Source organism: Ovis aries, chromosome 12, assembly GCF_016772045.2.
Source record: "Ovis aries strain OAR_USU_Benz2616 breed Rambouillet chromosome 12, ARS-UI_Ramb_v3.0, whole genome shotgun sequence".
Taxonomy (NCBI): Eukaryota; Metazoa; Chordata; class Mammalia; order Artiodactyla; family Bovidae; genus Ovis; species Ovis aries.
In genome coordinates, this window is record NC_056065.1 from 65,594,155 (window position 1) to 65,616,841 (window position 22,687).

The 22,687-nt window shown below is 36.3% G+C and overlaps 1 protein-coding gene across 13 annotated transcripts in view; it reads left to right on the top strand.

Annotated features, from left to right (window-relative positions):
* The window catches only part of SWT1 (SWT1 RNA endoribonuclease homolog), a 106,368-nt gene that overhangs the window by 6,021 nt on the left and 77,660 nt on the right, over positions 1 to 22,687 (top strand). For 12 of the 13 annotated variants that reach the window (XR_009595864.1, XR_009595865.1, XR_001044138.5 and 9 more), the window contains exons 3-9: positions 818 to 901; positions 6,778 to 6,836; positions 9,103 to 9,841; positions 14,032 to 14,091; positions 15,438 to 15,567; positions 16,521 to 16,622; positions 17,015 to 17,203. Coding sequence is in view for 4 of the 13 variants with exons in the window: in XM_012187733.5 (XP_012043123.1) it covers positions 818 to 901; positions 6,778 to 6,836; positions 9,103 to 9,841; positions 14,032 to 14,091; positions 15,438 to 15,567; positions 16,521 to 16,622; positions 17,015 to 17,203 (1,363 nt within the window). In the remaining 9 variants the exon portion in view is untranslated. The remainder of the gene's footprint in view (positions 1 to 817; positions 902 to 6,777; positions 6,837 to 9,102; positions 9,842 to 14,031; positions 14,092 to 15,437; positions 15,568 to 16,520; positions 16,623 to 17,014; positions 17,204 to 22,687) is intronic. The other variant, XM_060396698.1, reaches the window with a different exon arrangement.

Here is a 22,687-nt window from a genome sequence, read left to right on the forward strand (position 1 = left end):
AAAAAGTGAAAGTGTTAGTCACTCAGTCACGTCCAACTCTTGCAAGTCCATGGACTGTAGCCCACCGGCCTCCTCTGTCCATGGAATTCTCTAGGCAAGAATACTGGAGTTGGTAGCCATTCCCTTTTTCAAGGGATCTTCCTGACTCAGGGATTGAACCCAGGTCTCCTGGATTGCAAGCAGATTCTTTAACATGTGAGCCACCAGAGAAGCCCACTTCTATCCCATCTCATTCCTAATTCAAGACCACTTAGATCTTCTGATTTCTAGTTAAGTCTCCTTTCCTCTTACCGATGTTTGTATGCCTTTAAACATTGTTCCCGGACTTCCCTGGTGGTATGGTGGATAAGAACCCAACTGCCAATGGAGGGGACACAGTTCTGATCCCTGGTCTGGGAAGATTCCACATGCCAAAGAGCAGCTAAGCCTGTAAGCCGCAGCTACTGAGCCCACTTGCATCAGAGCCTGAGAGCCGTAACTGCTGCCTGTGCACCACAACTGCTGAGCCTAGGTGTTGCGGCTACTGAAGCCCTCACACCTGGAGCCTGTTCTCTGCAACAGGAGAAGCCATCGCAATGAGAAGGCTCTCCTACCACAACTAGAGAATAGTCCCTGCTCTCCGCAACTAGAGAAAGCCTGTGCACAGCAACAAAGACCCAATACAGCTAAATAAATAAATAAACATTGTTCTCCTCTGAAACTTATTATTAATGCAGAAGGAATCTTGATTTATAACAACATTGATAAAAGAATGCTCTCTTACACTGTGCTTTATTTTGTGTTTTTCTTTCATTTTTTTTCCAAATGACATTCTTAGGATAAGAGAGAGAGAAAAACATCAGTAAGTTCTCCTTGTTCAACTTGCTCTATAAGATCAGTGTCATCAGAGAAGAGAAAACTGGTGAGTATTTAGATACTGTAACTATAAAAATGATATTAAAGTTTTAATGTACAATTGAAGGCTTTATGATATAAATTTCCCTACTACTTTTCCATTCATTTTTTCTTGATATTATACTTGCTTTTTGATAGCCGATAGATGGAAAAGCAGCTTTCAGCTTTTTCCTGCTACTCACCGAAAAGCATATATCAAATTCTTCCTTTGTGCTAATAGATCCTATCATGTGGAATTAGACAACGTGAATATAAATTTAGACAATTTTTAAGTCTTTTCCTGTATGTGGTTAAATTTGTCTTTACAGTTTCATTTTGAAGTCACCAGAGCAGAGATAGTGTTTGCATTTTCAGATTCAGAAATTGAGATCCAGAAAGTTAAGTGACTTGTAAAAGGACACAAAATTGTTTGCAGCAACCAAGTGAAGTCCAGACTTTTTTCCACTGTCTGCCAGATAACATGGAACAGTGACAGCAGACTAAACGCATCAGCCTGGTACATGGATGGTTGCGAAGTGCTCACCATGTTCAAGAGAAGAGTTAGGAGTATATGAAGATCGCTGCACAGTTGTTGTAGATAATAAGAGAAAATAGTTGTGAAAGTTCCATGAATGCAGATTTGGGTTTTCACGAGTTTGTTTTCACATAATGGAACTGCTGTTGCAATTCTTGCTGTATTAACCTTCTTTAAACACGGATCTCATCATATTTCTCCTCTGTTGACAAATCTTCATTTACTTTTATAGTTTATCATTTGGGCTTCCCTAGTGGCTCAGCTGGTAAGAATCTGCCTGCAGTACGGGAGACCTGAGTTCAGTCCCTGCTTTGGGACGATCCTCTGGAGAAGGAAATACCTACCCACTCCAGTATTCTGGCTTGGAGAATTCCATGGACTGTTTAGTCCATGGGGTCACAAAGAGTCAGGACCCTTTTAAATTTGGTCATACCTTAAGTATCCAGTTTTCATTTTTCTTCTTCCTCAAAACAGCCCTTCTAATTAGGCTGATTTATTTTCTCTCTGCTGAATTTATATCAGTCATCTCCAGCTTCTTAGAATGCCTAAGCATTTTTAATGGAGAATGCCTTTTTCTTTTACGTGTTCATCTTTATTCAATATATGTTCAATCTTTAGCATATTTTTGGCCTACTTTTTTTCCTTGGCACATCCCAACTTTGGGTTTTGATCTTTTAAACTCTTTTACAACTTATTGTTTATTGTTCTGGTTTATTTTATTGTCTATTGTATATATCCTTGTACTTTTTTCTACGTTATCCCTTTGCTTTACTCTGAGCTCGTTAGGACAGGGACTGCTTTACTCTGAGTTCTTTAGGACAGGGACTATATCCTCTTTCTCTGTTATTTTTATTGTGTGTAGCCCTCTGCCCCTAGAGAGACAGGGTGGTAGAATAGAAAGGGTAGAGAAATCTGGTTTCAGATCATGGCTCTGCGACTAACTTGCTCTGTAATGTTGAGGATATTTTGCTCTATTTGAGCCTTGGGTGCTTTGTAAAATGAGATACTAATAATATCTGTCTCATGAGATTATTGCAAGGATTAAAAAAATTATTGTGTCAACCTGATACTGACCAGGGTTTTTGGCCTGCCCATAGTCAATAGAAAGTGATCAGATGCCAGATAAGAAGTTCAGGTAAGATTTCAATTGAGTGCCTGCTGCAGCAGGGAGAGCGAGAACAAGGAACAGTTTCCTTTGCTTTCTCAGTCACTGAGGTGGGAGCTGCCTTGTTTCTTTTTTAAGTTTATTTTTTCAAAATTGGAGTAAAATTGCTTTACAATGTTGTATTAGTTTCTGCTGAATAACAACGTGAATCGGGTATATGTATACATATATCCCCTCCCTCTGGAGCCTCCCTCCCACCCCAACCCCAGTCCCACCCCTCTAGGTCATCACAGAGCATGGAGTTCAGTTCCCTGTACTATATAGCAGCCTCCCACTAGATATCTGTTTTACATATGATGCAGTTCAATTCAGTTCAGTCACTCAGTCGTGTCCCACTCTTAGTTACCCCATGGACTATAGCACACCAGGCCTCCCTGTCCATCGCTAAGTGCCAGAGTTTATTCAGATTCATGTCCATTGAGTCGGTGATGCCATCCAACCATCTCATCATCTGTCGTCCCCTTCTCCTCCTACCCTCCATCTTTCCCAGCATCAGGGTCTTTTCCAATGAGTCAGCTCTTCGCACCAGGTGGCCAAAGTATTGGAGCTTCAGCTTCAACATCAGTCCTTCCAATAAACATTCAGGACTGATTTCCTTTTGGATGGACTGATTGGATCTCCTTGCTGTCCATGGGACTCTCAAGAGTCTTCTCCAACACCACAGTTTAAAAGCATCAATTCTTCAGCGCTCAGCTTTCTTTATAGTCCAACTCTTACATCCATACATGACCACTAGAAAAACCATAGTCTTGACTAGACAGACCTTTGTTGGCAAAGTAATGTCTCTGCTTTTTAATATGCTGTCTCGGTTGGTCATAACTTTTCTTCCAAGGGATAAGCGACTTTTAATTTCATGGCTGCAGTCACCAACTGCAGTGATTTTGGAGCCCAGAAAAATAAAGTCTGACACTGTTTCCCCATCTATTTGCCATAAAGTGATGGGACCAGATGCCATGATCTTAGTTTTCTGAATGTTGAGCTTTAAGCTGTTTTCACTCTCCTCTTTCACTTTCATCAAGAGGCTCTTTAGTTCTTCTTCACTTTTGTATATATATATATATCAATGTTACTTTCTCAGTGTGCCCCACCCTGTCCTTCTCTCACTATGTCCTTAAGTCCGTGCTCTGTGTCTGCATCCTTATTCCTGCTCTGCAGATGGTTTCATCAGTACCATTTTTCTAGATTCCATATATATGCCTTGGTGTACATTTTTTGTTTTTCTCTTTCTGATATATTTTATTATGTTTGACAGACTCTAGGTTCGCCCACATCACTGCATACGACTCAATCTAGTTCCTTTTTATGGCTGAGTAATATTCCATTGTGTATATGTACCACATCTTCTTTATCTGTTCATCTGTTGATGGACATCTAGGTTGCTTTTATGTCCTGGCTATTGTAAATGGTGCTGTACTGTGCTTAGTTGCTCAGTCCTGTCTGACTTTTTGCGACCTCATAGACTGTACCCCACCAGGCTCCTCTGTCCATGGGGATTCTCCAGGTAAGAATGCTAGAGTGGGTAGCAGTTGTTTTGGATTTGCTTTTGTGGGTCATCTTCTTCTGTTTTGTTTCCTGCCTAGAGAATTTACTTTAGCACCTTTTGCAGGCTGGCTTTGTTTAGTCCCTAAGTTGAGTCCAATTCTTGTGATCCCATGCACTGTAGCCCACCAGGCTCCACTGTCTGTGGAATTTCCCAGGCAAGAATACCGGAGTAGGTTGCCATTTCCTTCTCCAGGGGATCTTCCTGACCCAGGGATCGAACCTGCATCTCTTGCATTGCAGATTCTTTACCATTGAACCAAGGACACTAACTTAATTAGAAGGCTAAAATCCTTGAGTAAGTAAGGCTGGCTTGGTGGTGCTGAATTCTCTTAGCTTTTGCTTGTCTGTGTTTAATTTCTCCATCAAATCTGAATGAGATCCTTGCTGGCTGTAATCTTAGTTGTAGATTTTTCTCTTTCATCTCGGTAACTATATCCTGCCGCTTTGACCTGGCCTGCAGAGTTTCTGCTGAAAAATCAACTGAGAGATCGATTCCCTTATGGAAATTCCCTTGTATGTTACTTTTTGCTGTTTTAAATATTTTTTTCTTTTATTTGGTTTTTGTTAGTGTGATTTGTGTGTGTCTTGGTGTGTTTCTCCTAGGGTTTATCCTGCATGGGTCTCTCTGTACTTCCCAGACTTGGGTGGCTATCTCCTTTCCCATGTTAGGAAAGTTTCTGACTATAATCTCTTCGAATATTTTCTCAGACCATTTCTTTTCCCTTCTTTTTCTAGGACCCAGTATTTTGAATGTTAGTGTATTTAGTGTTGTTGCAGAGTTCTCTGGGTCTGTCTTTAATTTTTTTCAAATTATTTTTTTTAATCCTGTTCCTTGGCCGTTATTTCCACATTCTGTCTTCGTTTTTCATTCTTCTGCTTTAGTTATTCTGCTATTGATTCCTTCTAGTGTATTTTTCATTTCAGTTATTGTGTTCATCTCTGTTTGTTTATTCTTTAGTTCTTCTAAGTCTTTGTTAAACATTTCTTGTATTTTCTTGATCGGTGCCTCCATTCGTTTTCTGAGTTTTTGGATCATTTTTACTATCATAAATTTTTTTTTTTCAGGTAAGTTGTCTATTTCCTCTTCGTTTGTTTGGTCTTGTAGCTTTTTATTGTGTCTGTTTGTTTGTAACTTGGGTTTTTGTCATCACATATTTTTGGTGGGTGGGACTGTGTGTCTGTCTTCCTAGTTGTTTGCTCTGAGATTTGGGTTTCCCTGGTGGCTCAGAGGTAAAGAATCTGCCTACAATGGAAGAGACCGAGATTTGATCTCTGGGTTGGGAAGATCCCTAAAGAAGGGAATGGCTACCCACTCCAGTATTCTTGTCTGGAGAGTCCAGTGGAGCCTGGTAGGCTACAGTCCATGGAGTCACAAATAGTCAGACATGACTGAGCGACTTTTACTTCACTTCCAGCACTGGAGTTTGCAGGCAGTTAGGTAGAGCTATTTCTTGGTGTTGAGATGTGGACTTCCAAGAGACTTTATATTAATATAAAGTCCTTACCCCTACAAGAGACTCAAATTAATATTCCCTGGAGTCTGTGGTTCTTTGTTAGAACCACCAGGTTCAGCCCTCCTACCATAGGAGCTCAAGCCCATCCTCTGGCCCATGAACTGAGATCCTACAAGCCACAAAGCCACACAGAGTAACAACAACAGTGACAAAAAGTGAAATTTTAAAAACTAACACATATATTAGGAAAAATAAAGATAGAAGTGAAACAACCACTGGAAGCTAAAACAGAACTGCAATAGGAAAAAAAGAGAAAAGAGAACGAAATCTGGAAAAAGTCTTGGCTGTTGGGGGGCAGGGCTTAGGTGGGGGTGGGCCCATGCTGCAGATAAAGGCCCTGGGTGGGGGTGGGGTGCAGGTTGCCTGAGCCTAGCCGGGCCTGGAGGGGCTCTGGAATGCTTCTGGCCTCAGAGTACAGAGGATCAGGCCCCCAGCCTCAGCAGGCTTCCCAGGGTTGAGTAGGTTCCAGGTACGTGCCCCTGATCTTCTGACCTCCGAGGGTCTCTCCCTGTCCCTACTGATCCCCTTGAGGTAAGTGTGCCTCTCAAAGCCTGGGAATTCCTCTCCCCGAGCTGCTCCTCAGGGATACTGGTCCTGCTAGCCTCTGCTTCTTCCCACTTGCTCCCCACTATATTCTACCCCTTAGTATATTGCTCAGAGGTTCCTCCTGTCCACCTGGGTGTCATGGTTGCCACCAGCATCTGGTAAGGGCACTATTTGTGGCACCTTCCCTCTCTGCCATCTTGGCTCTCTCTTGTTATATGGGGTGAAGTTAGGGGTGTGCACAGACTTAGGGCTGGAAGGATGAGGTGTTTTGCCCACCCTTCTGGTGGTGGTGACTGCAGGGGGCATGCTTAGTACCCTGCTTTTTGCTCCTGGCTCTTCATGAGTAGCAGTTTTTTGGTCTTAATTTGCCCCAACTGAGCATGCAGACAGTTATTTTTAGTCTCATATAGTTTCTTTGTATTCTGTTGCTAGAGAAGAGGTGTGTCCAGGTACAAGTGTTGCAGCAGTTACAGTAAAGGGTCCCAGGTCCCAGGCTGTCTCTAACGTATTCACTAACATATAGGTATGGAAAAATACTGTCTCCCAATCTCTTTCCTCAGTTCACAATTTGTATTTCCTAAGTAATACCTTTTTTCTTTCAGAAATCAGATCCTGCAGATATTCTGTACTGTAATATGAAAAGAAGACAAGAACTGAAAAGGTAAATTTTCCCTTTTTCTTGGTATATTTTTTAGCTTTGAATTGTGAGACTGAATATTTAGATTTGCAGAATCCTTTATTTTGTTTAATACTGTTTTGTAGGCACATATTTATAGCTAAATCACAGATATGATTTTCTTAATATTTGTATAAATTTAAGAAAAAGTTGAGTGAAATAAAAAATCTTATCAGAATTCTATACTATGTAAATACTACTTTCAACAAAAATGTTAATTTGCTTCTCAAATAATTTGATTTTGACACACCCTTGCAAGATACATAACTTCATGACATAACAGTAATAGAAGACGTTATGAGGCTGATTTAATCATTTTGGATAAATTATCTTTGCATATTACCCATGAAGAGAATATGTAGCTTATTGAATTGATATGGCTCTGAAACCATGTTAATTTAACAGATTGTGGCTACAACTAGGGAACTTGGGAAATAGTAGGAATAATTAAAGGTATTATAATGCTGAGTTTTCATTGTTTAATGACCTTATGGACCATGGTGTATAGATTGCTATGAAATATGCCACATAGGACTGTTGTGAAGAACAAATATGAATTTCAAAATGCTCAGAAAACTAGAGGGTCCTATTAAAATTTTCTTTCGTTTGTTGTTTTCCTGATTTTTCTTTACTACATTTAATATCTTATATGATATGCTAATAAGTGCCAAACAGGGTCCTATTAAAGTTTTGTCTCATTGCTAGTTATTAACAGGTAAATAATGATAGGCAATCTTTTTGTAGAAAGAGCAAAGAAAATAAAACCGGGTGAAGACTCAGGTGAAACTCCTATGGAAACTCTGAGATGTTTATAGTTTGCTCTTGCCATAGTTAATTCTTTGAGAAGTCACTTATTCATGGTCTCTCTGTCCCCTGCTGGACAGTAAAGTAATGAGGGGAAAGGGCTGTATTTGCTGTGTTCTCCACTGCCTCCCAGTGTCCAGAAGGACAGGTGCTTAAAAGGCATTCAGGGCTTTACTGATATAAATTAATAGATTGTGGCTCATCAAATTTTTTCCCCTTTTTTTCTGACTACAGAGTAATATCTAGTATTATTGTGCAGGAAAATATTATCACCTCTAGCTATTGTTGCTTCTAGCATTCTAGTATGTTTTTTTCTGACTTGTTTACTATGCTTATTTAAATTGTTGAGATGGTCTTATGTATACAGATTTATGCCATGCTTGTTTTCTGCTTAATAGTATACCAGTATATTTTGTATGTCTTTGAAAATTTTGCATAAACATCCTTTGAAATGACTTTGATAGTTTATTGTATTCAGTAGAATGACATGTTTCTTAGTCATTTCCAAAATTTTAGCATTTACCTTGTACCTGACTTTTTGCTCTTACAGATAATCCTGAATTGAATATCTTACTATTTTCAGTCTATTTTTAGCTTTTTTCTCTAAAGTGGGAATTACTAAGAAGTTAAAAGATAAGAACATTTTCAGAATTCTTAATTATATCATCCAATTCCTTTGTGGAACTGTTATATCATTTTGCATTTCCACTGGCAACATATGAGAGGGTCCATTTAACAACCTCTTGCCAGTATTTAGTGTTATTTAACAATCTTGACTAATTTGATAGAAGAAAATGGTACATCACAATTAGCACATCTGTGACTGCTAGGGAAGTCAAACATTTCTCCCAAAAATGTCTATTAACCATTTCCTTTTTCTAATTCATTGGTTTTCTGTTCATGTCTTTTTCTAGAGCCTTAGTACTGTTCGATGAGATTTTAATTTACTAAGGCTAATAAACTGTCACATTTGTAGCATATGCCATTTCCCAGTTCTTTAATTTTATTATTTTTTAATATACTACTGTAGTCATTTACATTTACTGTTTTCCTCTGTGATATTTTTCCCATTGCTATTAAGTTTAGGAAGTTCTTTATTAGGAAATCTGATAAATGTTCCCTTTTTATTTTATGGTTTTAAGTATTTAATATGAAGTATAGCAATTACAGAAATAATAATTATTTAGCACTTGAATGTTTAATCTGTTTGGGATGACATCATCTGATGTTGTATAAAGCTGTACATTTGTTTTTTCCAAATAACAAACCAGTTATTCCAATACCATTTATTAAGTAATCCTTTCCACTTTATTAATAATGTAGTTCTTACTTTTAATGAAGTTCATATCAGGCCAGTTCTTTCATTTCCTAACTAAAATGATACAGTGCAATATTATGTATTATGTTTAATTGTAATGTCTACCTAATTTTCTGTGCTGCTTTACAGACTGAATGTAGAAACTGACCCTCCAAGAAAGAGACCAAAAATTGATTCTTCATCCCAAGGACTTGTTACACTCCAGGAAACATCATATTCAGATAATAATCAGATTATTACACAGAGTCCTTCTTCAAATGAAACTAAGAAAGATATAAGTAAATGTGTAGATTTTCAAGTTAAAGATATTAAATTGGCAAATGTTAAGAGTAAGCTGGACCATGGAATTAAAAACTTTAGCTGTCCTAAGGTGGCCAAAGATGTGAAACCAAAAGCTGAAGGCCAGGCAAGTGAAAAAAAATGGCCTCATTTACTTGCTCAGAGGGAGAAGATGAAGGAATTCAAGAAAGAAAGGTACAATAAATTTAGAGACAGTTCTGAAAAATGTGCTTCGGAGAAATGCAAGAGAATCCAACTTTCTCAGGATTGTAATTCCAGCAAGATAATTAAGGAACCCTTTGAATCTAGAAGGAGAAGGATTAATTTCAAAATCCCGGTAAAATCCCGCAATACCCTCCAGAATCTTGTACAAGAAAATGTCTTCAGTTTAGGTTCTAACAAGTTAAAGACTAAACAGGAGAAAAAAGAATGCCCAGAAGCCTCCCAGTTTTCATTAAAGTTTACAAGGCACAGAAGTGAATATTTATTTTCAGATTCCACATATAAGCAGACTGTTCATGAGTGGGAAGGAGAATATCATGAGCATCAAGATATTAATGATTTAAGTTCTGGTGAAAACCTAACCCAGGTAAGGTAGTGCAAAATGAATACAGACCTTAGTAAAGAGTTTAAATACACTTAGGTTTGAGTTGTTTCTGTTATAGATAGTGATTGTAAAAGGCAGATTCTGTTTAGTCAGGAAGGTATGTTGGTTCTTTTATCTTACTCTGTAAATTCCAACTTCCTTAAGAAACTATCCTGGCAACTATCAGGGACCCAAAATTGAAGGGACTGTGTAAAAATACAGAGGAAGCAGTTATAGATAATCCTATCAGAGAAGTACTATGACAGTTTTCTCTTAACTCCAGGTACAATTCCAGGGTTAATATTCCAAATAGCTGTTCCTTTAACAAATTATTCTTTTGAGTGCCCTGTATGCCAGGTACCACAATCACAGTCATTGTTTTCAAAGGCTTTCTTATATGAGGAGGTACAGAAACAGCCACCTCAAGTCTGACAAGTACTTAATCACCTTACATGGGAACACATAGCAGGGGATTAACATGGCCTTGGATGGATTAATTCAGTAAGATTTACTGGAGGGGATAACATGTAAGTGAAGGCACTCAGTCGTGTCTGACTCTTTGTGACCCCATGAACTGTAGCCTACCAGGCTCCTCCATGCATGGGATTTTCCAGGCAAGAGTACTGGAGTGGGTTGCCATTGCCTTCTCCAGAGGATCTTCCTGACCAGGGATTGAACCTGGGTCTCCCACATTGTAGGCAGACGCTTTACTGTCTGAGCCACCAGGGACCTGTGGTTGAACAGGAGTTACTCAAGTGAAGACAAGGTGGAGTGAGATGGGAGAAGCAGGAATGTTCCAGACAGAGGAATTATATATACAGAGATCTAGGCTAGAAAGCTTGGCACATCTGTTTTTGCTTCTAAATTATACAGTAAATCAGCATATGTGGACTAATTTGAAAACCTAATTGTGATAGTCTTGTTTCTATGGCAAATAAAATTATTTATCTTTAGGAGAACTTTTAGACCTTTGGAATTTTAGAAGCTCTGAAATTTAGAGACTGCCTATAAACAGCAGTGGTTACCTCTTTTTAGGAATCAAGACTATAGAGTGTTGTATAAGATACTTCCTTTGAAAAATGGAGGGATTGTAACCAAGGGGGCCAGAAGAGCTTGAGAAAGAGTACTCTTTTTCACTGAACTTGAAGAGGTCCAAAGAAGGAAAGAATTGAGTTTGTTCTTTTTATTGCTTTCTTAAAGGAAAGCTTCAGTTTTATTCTTGTGCTGTATAACCAATTCTCTAGAGTAGAATGCAAGAAAGGAATCTGAGTTTTCCAGTATGTTCACTGAACATATTTGTATCATTGTTTGGTATTCCCCTGGTGCTGTATATCTAAGGAACAGTATGAGATGTATCTTACACACTTTTTTGCTCTCTGTTTAGAGTTATTATAAAAACTGAATGAGGTACATAGCATGAATATTAAGTTGTAGGGGAAGCAATTTTTGCATGATTACTTTTCAATTATTGGAATTAAAACTCTTTATATTCCTTTGATAGCAGTCTTATCTGACTGAAAGTCATTTAGATGCAGGAGCAGCAAGTAAATATTGTTCTTATCTTGAATATGTTATCGTTAACATTATTAGTGACAGTAGCTAATCATTTAAATATTATATTTGTTTTCCTCATAAATTCCTCAGTGGATAATTGTCTTCCTAAAATAATGAGTTTACAAAGAAGTAATTGTGTTTTTTTGTATTCAGTGATCCTGTTATGCTTTCCTAGGAGAAAGTGACTTCTTTTTTTCCCTAGGCTTATAGTTCTTTGTTATCCTTTTCAGTTTGTATTCTCCCCTCACCATTGTGAACTAATATTCTAGAGATTTATTGTTTACAGGCCACTTTTTTTTTTTTTTTTAGCAAGCAATAGAATCCAACTTTTTTTTTTTAAGTTTTTTATTTTTTTTAATTTTAAAATCTTTAATTCTTACAGGCCACTTTTATAAATGGTATCCCACTTAATTCTTATAAATCTCTGGGGATAGAAATTCATCAGTTTATCTAAATGTTATTATGTATTAGCATTTAGAGTTTGAATAAGATGCTTTTACCCTCAAGAAGTTCCCAGAGAGGTAGATTAGTAAACAAATGCAATTTCAGATACAGTGAAGAAAATATTAGAGCCCTGGGAATTTGGCTGGTGTTAGAATAAATTTGGAAGTGAGTTAAGGAAGGGCTCATTAAGAGATTCTTAAGAGATTCTCTTAAGCTTGGAGATTCTTAAGCTTGGTGTTGAAAAATGTGTAGAGCAAAGAATAGAAGTGTTGTGCTGCCAGGGGAAATGATCAGTTGTGTAGTGGCCCAGAGTTGTGAAACTGCATGGCACGAGCATACATGAGCACTGTGTTGTTCAGTTTGACTTGAGATGTGCTGAGAATCTATATGAGAGGAAGTTGGAGAGGAAGCCAGGGTCTAGGCAATGGATCCCTTTATCTCTTCTGGGAAAGACTGCTTTTTATCTTGTAGATAGGACAGAGCCAGTGAATAATCAGGTTTTTAGTTTGGAATCATTTCAGCAAATAAAGCCATTTATACTGTCATTGTTGTTACTCCCTTTTGTCATCTCCAGGGAAGGCTTTATCCCAATCCATGGACTTAATAAAACATGGAAGGGGGAAGGCAAAGTTTAAATGCCCTCTAAGACTTTCTTTTATAATAAGGATTTGAAGTTGATAGAAAGTTTTTTGAAATCACTGAAAGTGACTTGTCAAAGAGAGTGAAGGGTAGTAGTGACCCAAGTAAAAGAATGAAAAGACTTTCAATGTCAGAAGTTGCAGGAAGTTCTATAATGATCTCTAGCTTGGTTGGCACTCCTTAGCGAAAGAGAATCTAAAGTTCCAGTGAGATTTAAAGTCAGGTGGAGAAAGCATTTTAGAGCCCACGGTCATGGGAGAGTGCGGCTGTAACAGGCCTACGTGTGTGACGTGTGTGGTGTTGTATTGTGTGAAGATTGGTACTGGAAAGTTAGGGTAGAAGCTCAATTCCCGAAGCAACATAGGATACACTTTCTGAAAGAGTCTGCAGTTTATATCCAGCTTCTTATAAAATACATGTGTGTTTGATGTTATCTTGGCGAATTCTTAGAGGATGATTTGTTTCAGTAGAGGCTTAGTTAAGTTCCTTCTCACCTGTATGTAGGATTGGGTAAGTCTCAGCCACTCACCGAAAGTGCCAGGGAAGAACTGAAATTAGAGAGATCTTCAGTCTTTGCTGGGAGACAAAAAATAAAACACCGATATATTTTCAGTCTTTCTCTCCCTCAGCCATATAATAATCTTCAAGTTTCTTTTGTTGTTTTGTCATGTCACTTTTAGGAATGGTTCATTTACTCATGGATGAAAATTTCCCACCACCAAGGCCCAGTATTCTTTTTATCCTTGCCATGGTTATTTCTGTTTCTTAAGGTGGCGTGTTTTGTTCTTAGAATATGAGTATTTTTAGGGAGGCATGTATATGAATGAGTAAATCTTAAAGAATTTCTACTATGTTTCATGACTTGATAGAATGAGGCTTTTCTATTCTGGGGACAGTTTTTCATGTGGGGGCAATTTTGCCTCTTAGTGGGTATTTGGCAACTGATTTGATGGAGACTTTTTTTTTTTTTTTCAGTTCATTGTTTTTCTTTCTATTGCATTTATTGAAGTATTCGCCCCCAAACAGTATAACTTACCGGAATGTAAACTGAAGTATAGATAATTTTCTCTTCAACTCCATTTACATCAAATTCTGTCTCTGTTATAACACTGAAATTGTTTTGGCAAAGGGATGGAGACATTTTTGATTGTCAAGGATGGGAGGGAGGTACATATCTAGTGGGTAAAGGGAAGAGATACTTCTAAACATCCTACAAAGCTTGGAACAACCCCAAACGCTTTGTGTTTTTCTATTTAAAGAAGACTTTAAAACCATGTTGATTGCTTTTTATTTGTGACAGTCAGTTATACTTTTGTGTCTTCTGGGTCAGTGCCCCTTGATAGAAGAAAGATTTCTCACCTCTACTCTAATGTTAGATTCTACTTTAATTTCTTTACATTATGATACATCAGGGAACTACTTCCCTGAAGTGAGAAGAGTATTAACCCCCAAAACAAAGAATCGTCTGATCCTGAATGTCAGTAGTTCCATAGCTGAAAAACCTTATTCTTGGTGTATGCTTCTTAACTAATTAATAAAATTACTTTTCATTTCAGAGTTTTGAAGCACCATGTTCTTCAGTGTCAGTTGAAAGTATTCAAGATGCAGATCAAGAGGTTACTGATATATTTGTTTACTTTGAATATTTTTAATGAAATTAAGACAGTGGATTCCTATTTTAACAAAAAAAAATGATAAAAACTTTTATATCATGAAAATAACAGTGATGTCTCTACTTAATTCAGTATATAAGTATTTATGAAGTGCTGAAAAATTCTTTGGAAAAGTATTTCCATTTATTCAATCACCTTTTGGCCTTTTTTTCCTAATAAGCTCTAATTTGTTTTGAATAAAAAGCGTGGAGCCTATGCTTACAATATTAATTTTAATTTAATGTTATGTTTTTGCATGCTTACACCTCAGCTTGCCAAAATACAGTATAATATTAATGTTTTTGCCTCATTTTTCTAATTAGCAACAAGATGAAAGTGAAAACACATACATATTTATTTTTTACCTGTTGCTTCATTTCTCAGCTAGAATCTTCTGGTCAAACCTATTAGAAGTACTGCATGTAATTTTATGTTCTCTGCTTCTAAATTAAAATTAGATTCAGAGAACACTTTGGGTTTTTCTATTTAAAGGAAACTTTAAAACCATGCTGATTGCTTTTTATTTGTGATAGTCAGTTATATTTTTATGTCTTCTGGGTCAGTGCCCCTTGATAGAAGAAAGATTTCTCACCTCTGCTCTAAAATTAGGTTATACTTTAATTTCTTTACATTATAATACATCAGGGAACTACTTCCCTGAAATGAAAATCGTATAAAGATCTGGATTTCAGTTTTTCATAGTTAATTAACAATCTTAGAAATTAGGAAGAGTGCTGATCATCCAGACAAAAACATATTAGGCTCCTAAAGTACTTTGAAGTGAGAATGGAAATGATAATTAACTTATTTTGGAGAATTAACTTATTATCTCTTATGTATTAGACCCTATGTGAGGTTTTTCATGTTATTTCACTTAATCCTTACAAAAAGTACCAAAAGGATACAAATATTTACCATTCCTATTGTGCAGATAAACTGAGACCCATGGTGTTTAAATGATTTGCCTAAGGTTGTAATAAGAATAAGAGAAGAGCCATTTTATTTTTTTTAAAGAGCTTAAAAAAATTTTTTTTTTACTATGGTTGATTTGCAATGTTATGTTAGTTTCAGCTGTATAGCAAAGTTGATTTGAGTTATAGATATACATATATCTTCTATTTCAAATTCTGTTCCTGTAAACCTTGTATATGTTTATAAATCTGTGGGTTTTTTTTTTTTTGCCATATTTTTGTAAAGTTTTTGCTTTCCACAGACTATCTGATATTAAGCGAATTAAGAATTAATTGCTTTCTTACTAATCTGAAGAGAAAATAATTAAAATATTGTTTTGCGGGTCTTTTGCAATTTAGATGCAGATAGTAGAAGAGCTTCATGCTGCTCGTGTGGGAAAAAGTGTGGATTTACCTGAGGTTCCACCTTCAGGAGAGTTAATGAGTATGGAAATTGACGTGGTAGAACATGATATACATTCCTCTGCTGGTATGTATATGACTTTATGTATATGACTGTGTTTGCAATCTCCTGTGTTTTCTCAGTGTTCAATTTTTATAATATTTAGGTGAAATGTTAAAATGTGCTCATTTGAAATAATAAAATATGGTATATTTCTTTCAGCTGTAGGAATCAGGTCTAAGATTTGTGTTATCATTTGCTTTATATATCTCACATTATTAGGCAGTTAGAAGTATTTTCTTTCTTTTTTTTGCCTAAGGACAGTAATCAGAATTATGACTAGTCTGTTAGTCTTGTTCTTAATCATAAATTTTAACAGTTTCAAGTTTGTAAAGCACTGATCAGAAACACTGCAATTTCCTCAAAGGTATTCATGAATTTCTTACTTATATAGTAAAACTGTGATTATTCTTACTCCTAGGAGAAGAAAACCTGAGATTATTCTTACTCTTGTGATTATTCTTACTCCTCCAGAGTATGCTAGTATACAGTTTTGAATGGCATTTACAAAAATAGTAATGCTGCTACATTATATTCATGTTGCATTTTCCAATTTATTATCTGTGAATCAGTTCACCTGTTCCTAATATGACCCTAAGAAGAAATAATACTAGTATTATTAGTTTTCTTTCTTTTTATACATATTTATCTTTTCAGTGTTATTTCACAATATATTAAGATTAGGTTCTCATTCCTAACTGGATAACTACCAGTGATAGAGTACAGGGTTTGACAACATAATTACTGCTGTCATAAGTTAGTTTATGATTTAAAAATCTACCCATAAGTAATATGCAATATTCTACTGGTGGATGATTAAACACTGATTGCTGTTCTTTCTCTTAAGAATTGGAGTAAATGTGTTTTTGTTGTTTAAAGGATTGCCTTAAGAATGCTGTCAGAGTTCTATGATAACAAAGTTTTATTTATTATATAAGTGTGTTACAAATGTCAGTTCTCACTTTGCTTTTTTTCCCTAGCAAATGCTGCTTCAGACAAAAAGCTTCTAATTGTTATTGACACAAATATTCTAATGAATCATCTCAAATTTGTTAGGCTTTTGAAGACAAGAGAAATCCCAGGTATTTATAAAACATACTGACTGATTCTGATTTTCTTATTTAACATTTTATATTAACAGTGATGTGAGGTTTTTACTCCCTGTAAACTTACTTTCATTTGGATATGTTGTTAAGCACAAGCGCGCACAGCATAATCAGCTTAAGTAAAAAGGGGAAGAGCCTTTACTGGTTAATCTAGCTTCTAAACTTCCTTTTCTTTGATCTCCGGTTGTATTAGTATTTATTTTTGTAATGTTCTCTTGACACTGTATCTGTTTTAAGTTCCTATTTTTATGTATTGTTTCTTTATTTAGATTGTGAATTTCTTTAAAACTTTTAATTCTCCTACAGCAGTTTGATTTAGTAGCTTAATACATATTTGTTGACTTATAAGAAATCTTTTTATTTTTTAGGCTTTGAGAGACTTGTGTTAATAATTCCCTGGGTGGTTGTACAAGAGCTGGATCGTATGAAGGCAGGAAAATTACTGAAACATGCCCAGCACAAAGCTATACCTGCAGTTCATTTCATCAATGACAGTCTCAGAAATCAAGATAGAAAGCTATGGGGTCAGTCAATACAACTTGCATCTCAAAAACTTTGTAAGTATTGTCCTCTCAGGGTGTTTCCTGATTAAGATTCGTTTGGATGCTGACTCATTATTGCAGGGAAACGGTGCAAAAATAATACTATAAGTATTGCATTATGAAATGGCAGGACACAGTGATGCTTTGAAGTGTTCTATTAGGCTTGTTTTGGACATCTTTGATAATTTATTTTCTGTTTCTCCTAGACCTTATTGGGAAGGTCTGTGATTTCACAGATAGTGGCTATATAGTTCTGTACGCATAGTTGTCTGTATTACAATACTTGAATTCTTTTTTTAAAATACCTTGCTGAGTGATGAGGCCCGTAAGTGATCTGTGTTTCTAATCATCTGCGTGCTCACATGATGCAGTCGTGTCTGGCTCCGTGCGACCCTGTGAACTGTAGCCTGCTGTGGGATTCTCCAGGCAAGGATACTGGAGTGAGTCGCCATGCCCTCCTCCAGGGGATCTTCCTGACCCAGGAATTGAACCTGTGTCTCCTGCCCTGCAGGTGGATTCGTTTAACTGCTGAGCTACCAGGGAAGCCCCTAGTCACCACTACATGCAGTTAATATAATACAGAGATAGGTGTTGTTTTCCTTTGGTTTGTCAGAACCTATAATAAGGAGGTTTTTTTATAATAGAGATCTATAGATTTTTTCTTGATTTTTTTTCTATATTAGTTTTTTTGGGTTTGTTTTTTTAGACATTTAAAAATTAGTCTTAGAACCAAAGTGTGTTCTTCATGTTTTGTATAACTATTTGGTAAAAAAATCTTTGTAAAGCAACACAGTTACCTCTGAAGAGTTTATATTTACATTTAAAGGATATATTTCATTCTTTAAAAATTTGTTCATTCCCAACTCAGAATTATTTATATATGTAGATTTGTATTATTTTAAATATCATGAATTTATGTTGTTTGCTGTATCCATATTCACCATAAGATATGAAAGAATTTATCCTAAGATGAGTCTAATTATGATATTAATCCTGAGAAGGCTTTTGGCACAGCTGTTTAGTCTTAAATCTTTGAAGAAAAAGGGCCTCTACCATTAATTCCCTTATTTATTCCCTTTACAAATAATTATTAGCTCTTAGTATATTCCAGTACAGTGCATATGCATTTTGAGTAGGAACGTCATGTGACGTTTAAGAGCTTTTAAAGGAAACCACTAAAAAAAAAATAATTTATTAGACTTAAGAAAATACTAAAATATTTTAACGTATTATATTAAATTGAATGTTTTAGGTTTTTTTTTTTTTTTTTTTTTACTTTCTATTATAAAAACCTTCAAATACAGAATTAGGTAGAATAATACAATGAATCCCTGTGTGCTTTTCACTCATTTTCAGTGATTCTCAACATTTTGGTGAGAATTTCTTTCATTCTGTCATTTCCTTTTCACCTTCTCTCCCAACTCCTGAAACTCCTATAGTACTTGGTATATAATGCTAACAAATAGGACTTTTAAAAAAAAACAACCACACTATAACAAAACCAATGTCTAAACCATCATTTCAATAAACCTCCAATCCTTAAGAAGAGGTGAGAACTTTTCTCACTCGTAATTTTTTTCCTTGTTAGGTGATAAAAAGTATATTTTAGTGTATAATTGTATAGATGATGATAGTAATAGACAACACTGGTATGGCCATTATTCTCCAGACCCTTTTCTAAGTACTTTACAGCTACTGTCTCATTCAAAACTTACGGTACTTGTGGAACATATTCTTATTAGACCTATTCTGCTGATGAGGAAATTGAGACATAGAGATGTTAAGAACTTGTCCTGGATGGAATACCTATTCCTTCAATAGATTGACTTTGAGACTTATTTTAGACAAACTAATAGATATTTTGGCCACATTTAATATTTATAGATACTTTATATGTGTCTTTTGACTTTTCAATTTTTATGTGCTTTTTTTGATGCTTTTACTTCTTCAGTCTATGCTTTTAGGATTATTAAGGAGGATGAATCATAGTAGTAGTCTCACACTTCTGTGCTGCTTCAGTTCTGGGCCTTCCTGGAAAAACACACTTCCCTTTAATGCTTCAATTTGACATTATCTGGTCTTAATTTTGCTAAATTGTGCTTTTAGTTACAAGGTTGTAGATTAGTCTTTATAGATTATTTGTGTAATTGTCTTTGTTAGATAAATCCTTTATATATCATTGTTATCTGTCAAACTGATTGTTTGAAACATTGTTTATATAAAATCTAATGTACTTAATATATTTATTCTATTGGTAATTATTTTATGATCTCCTTTACAAATATCCTTAGTCATTTTTATCATAGTAAAATTATATTTTACATTCTAATGATGAATTGAAATGTATAAAAAATTTAATTCAGGATTTTTGAATAAAATTAAAATACTTGTTTGGAAAAAAGCAAGAACAAAACAGTCTTTAATTACGCTTTACATCTGTCAAGCACATTTGCCACTAACTCTAATAATTGCTTATATAGATGTATTATTTTGTTTTATGTAATCATTGAGTATTATAAATGTATTTTTCTTAGACAGGAATTTCCCATTAAAAAAAGAAACATGCCACAAATTGAATGAAAATAGTCTATGTTATTAATAGACTTAGTTGAACATAATTTTAGTGTTGTCCTTACTCTTTTCAAAATTGTACTTATTTCATGTAGTATGCATTACGATGAGGATAGGATTTGAAATCTGATTGACGTGAGTATTTTGAGCTGACCTGGAGAAAATTAAAGGTGAGGAAACTGAGTAAATAAAATGGGGGGAAATGACCTCTGGCTGAAATATGGTTTTGAAGATTGGTTGACCTAATTGTATTAAAGTGCTTAATGCTTTAATGTTTGGAATAGGTGATAAGTCTTTTGTGTCCTCTTACATGAGAAAGTTATACAGATGGATTAGAAAAACTAAATATTTCCCTAAATGGACAAAGATTATTAATAGGTAATTCACAAAAGAAGAAATACATCTAGTCAGCCTTTTTTGTTAAAGGTAAATATTTTCCTGTTTGCTGTTCTAAATATTGTTAACTGCTTATCACGATGGTGTGATCACTCACCTAGAGCCAGATAGCCTGGAATGTGAAGTCAAGTGGACCTTAGAAAGCATCACTACGAACAAAGCTAGTGGAGGTGATGGAATTCCAGTTGAGCTATTTCAAATCCTGAAAGGTGATGCTTTGAAAGTGCTGCACTCAATTGCCAGCAGATTTGGAAAACTCAGCAGTGGACACAGGACTGGAAAAGGTCAGTTTTCATTCCAGTCCCAAAGAAAGGCAATACCAAAGAATGCTCAAACAATACAATTGCACTCTTCTCACACACTAGTAATGTTCAAAATTCTCCAAGCCAGGCTTCAGCAATACGTGGACCGTGAATTTCCAGATGTTCAAACTGGTTTTAGAAAAGGCAGGAGAACCAAAGACTAAATTGCCAACATCCGCTGGAGCATCAAAAAAGCAAGAGAGTTCCAGAAAAACATCTATTTCTGCTTTATTGACTATGCCAAAGCCTTTGACTGTGTGGAGCACAATAAACTGTGGAAAATTCTGAAAGAGATGGGTATACCAGACCACCTGACCTGCCTCTTGAGAAACCTATATGCAGGTCAGGAAGCAACAGTTAGAACTGGACATGGAACAACAGACTGGTTCCGGATAGGAAAAGGAGTATGTCAAGGCTGTATATTGTCACCCTGCTTCTTTAACTTCTATGCAGAGTACATCATGAGAATCGCTAGGCTGGAAGAAGCACAAGCTGGAATCAAGATTGCCAGGAGAAATATGCAGATGATACCACTCTTATGGCAGAAAGTGAAGAGGAACTAAAAGCCTCTTGATGAAAGTGAAAGGGGAGAGTGAAAAAGTAGGCTTAAAGCTCAACATTCAGAAAACTAAGATCATGGCATCCGGTCCCATCACTTCATGGGAAATAGATGGGGAAACAGTGGAAACAGTGTCAGACTTTATTTTGGGGGGCTCTAAAATCACTGCAGATGGTGACTGCAGCCATGAAATTAAAAGACGCCTACTCCTTGCAAGAAAAGTTATGACCAACCTAGATAGCATATTGAAAAGCAGAGACATTACTTTGCCAACCAAGGTCTGTCTAGTCAAGGCTATGGTTTTTCCAGTGGTTATTTATGGATGTGAGACTTGGACTGTGAAGAAAGCTGAGCACCAAAGAATTGATGCTTTTGAACTGTGGTGTTGGAGAAGACTCTTGAGAGTCCCTTGGACTGCAAGGAGATCCAACCAGTCCATTCTGAAGGAGATCAGCCCTGGGATTTCTTTGGAGGGAATGATGCTGAAGCTGAAACTCCAGTACTTTGGCCACCTCATGTGAAGAGTTGACTCATTGGAAAAGACTCTGATGCTGGGAGGGATTGGGGGCAGGAGGAAAAGGGGATGACAGAGGATGAGATGGCTGGATGGCATCACTGACTCAATGGAGGTGAATCTGAGAGAACTCCGGGAGTTGGTGATGGACAGGGAGGCCTGACGTGCCGTGATTCATGGGGTCGCAAAGAGTTGGACACGACTGAGGGACTGAACTGAACTGAACTGAACTGAACTATGTGTAAAAATTTTTAGCATATATTTTTTGCATTTTCCTTTTTTATTTTTATTGCTCCTAAGTTTAGAATGATACTTCTTCCTAGCACTTGATAGGAACACAGTGCATAGGGAATATGAATTAGTAACTTTTCAGGAGAGCAATTTATCAGTGTTTATTACAAAGCCTAAAGAGATGATTTGTCTTTCTTGCAATTATTCTAAAGAAATAATCAGAGATTCAGTGATTGATATATTTAATGTTCCTCACAGCATGATTTATACAGGAAGAAATTGGAAACAGTCTGTCAGTTGGAGATGTTACATATAATGCTATAGCCAAATGAGAGAATACTAATTTTGAAAAATGTTAATGATGTGATATTAAACAGAATAATATTTAAAAGAATATAAACTACAATCCTAAATTTCTTAGATTAATTCAGGCAAAGAAAGACAAATATCATGTCACTTATATATGGAAGCTAAAAAGTAATGCCAAAAATCATCCAGATATCTGTCTCACAATTCTGAAGACTGAAGTCTAGAATCAGGGTGTTAGCAGGATTATTTCCTTCTGACATCTATCAGAGAAACATCTGTTCCAGACTGCCTTCTTGGCTTGTAAATGGCTACTTTCTCCTTATGTCTCTTTATATCCTCTTCTCTCTCCCCATGTCTGGTTCCAAATTTCCCCTTTTTAGTTAGAATATCAGTCCTATTGGGTTAGTTCAGTTCAGTCACTCAGTCATGTCCAACTCTTTGCGACCCCATGAACCGCAGGCCTCCCCATCCATCATCGACTCCCAGAGACCACCCAAACCCATGTCCATTGAGTCGGTGATGCCATCCAACCATCTCATCCTCTGTCGTCCCCTTCTCCTCCTGCCCTCAATCATTCCCAGTATCAGGGTCTTTTCCATTGAGTCAGCTCTTCACCT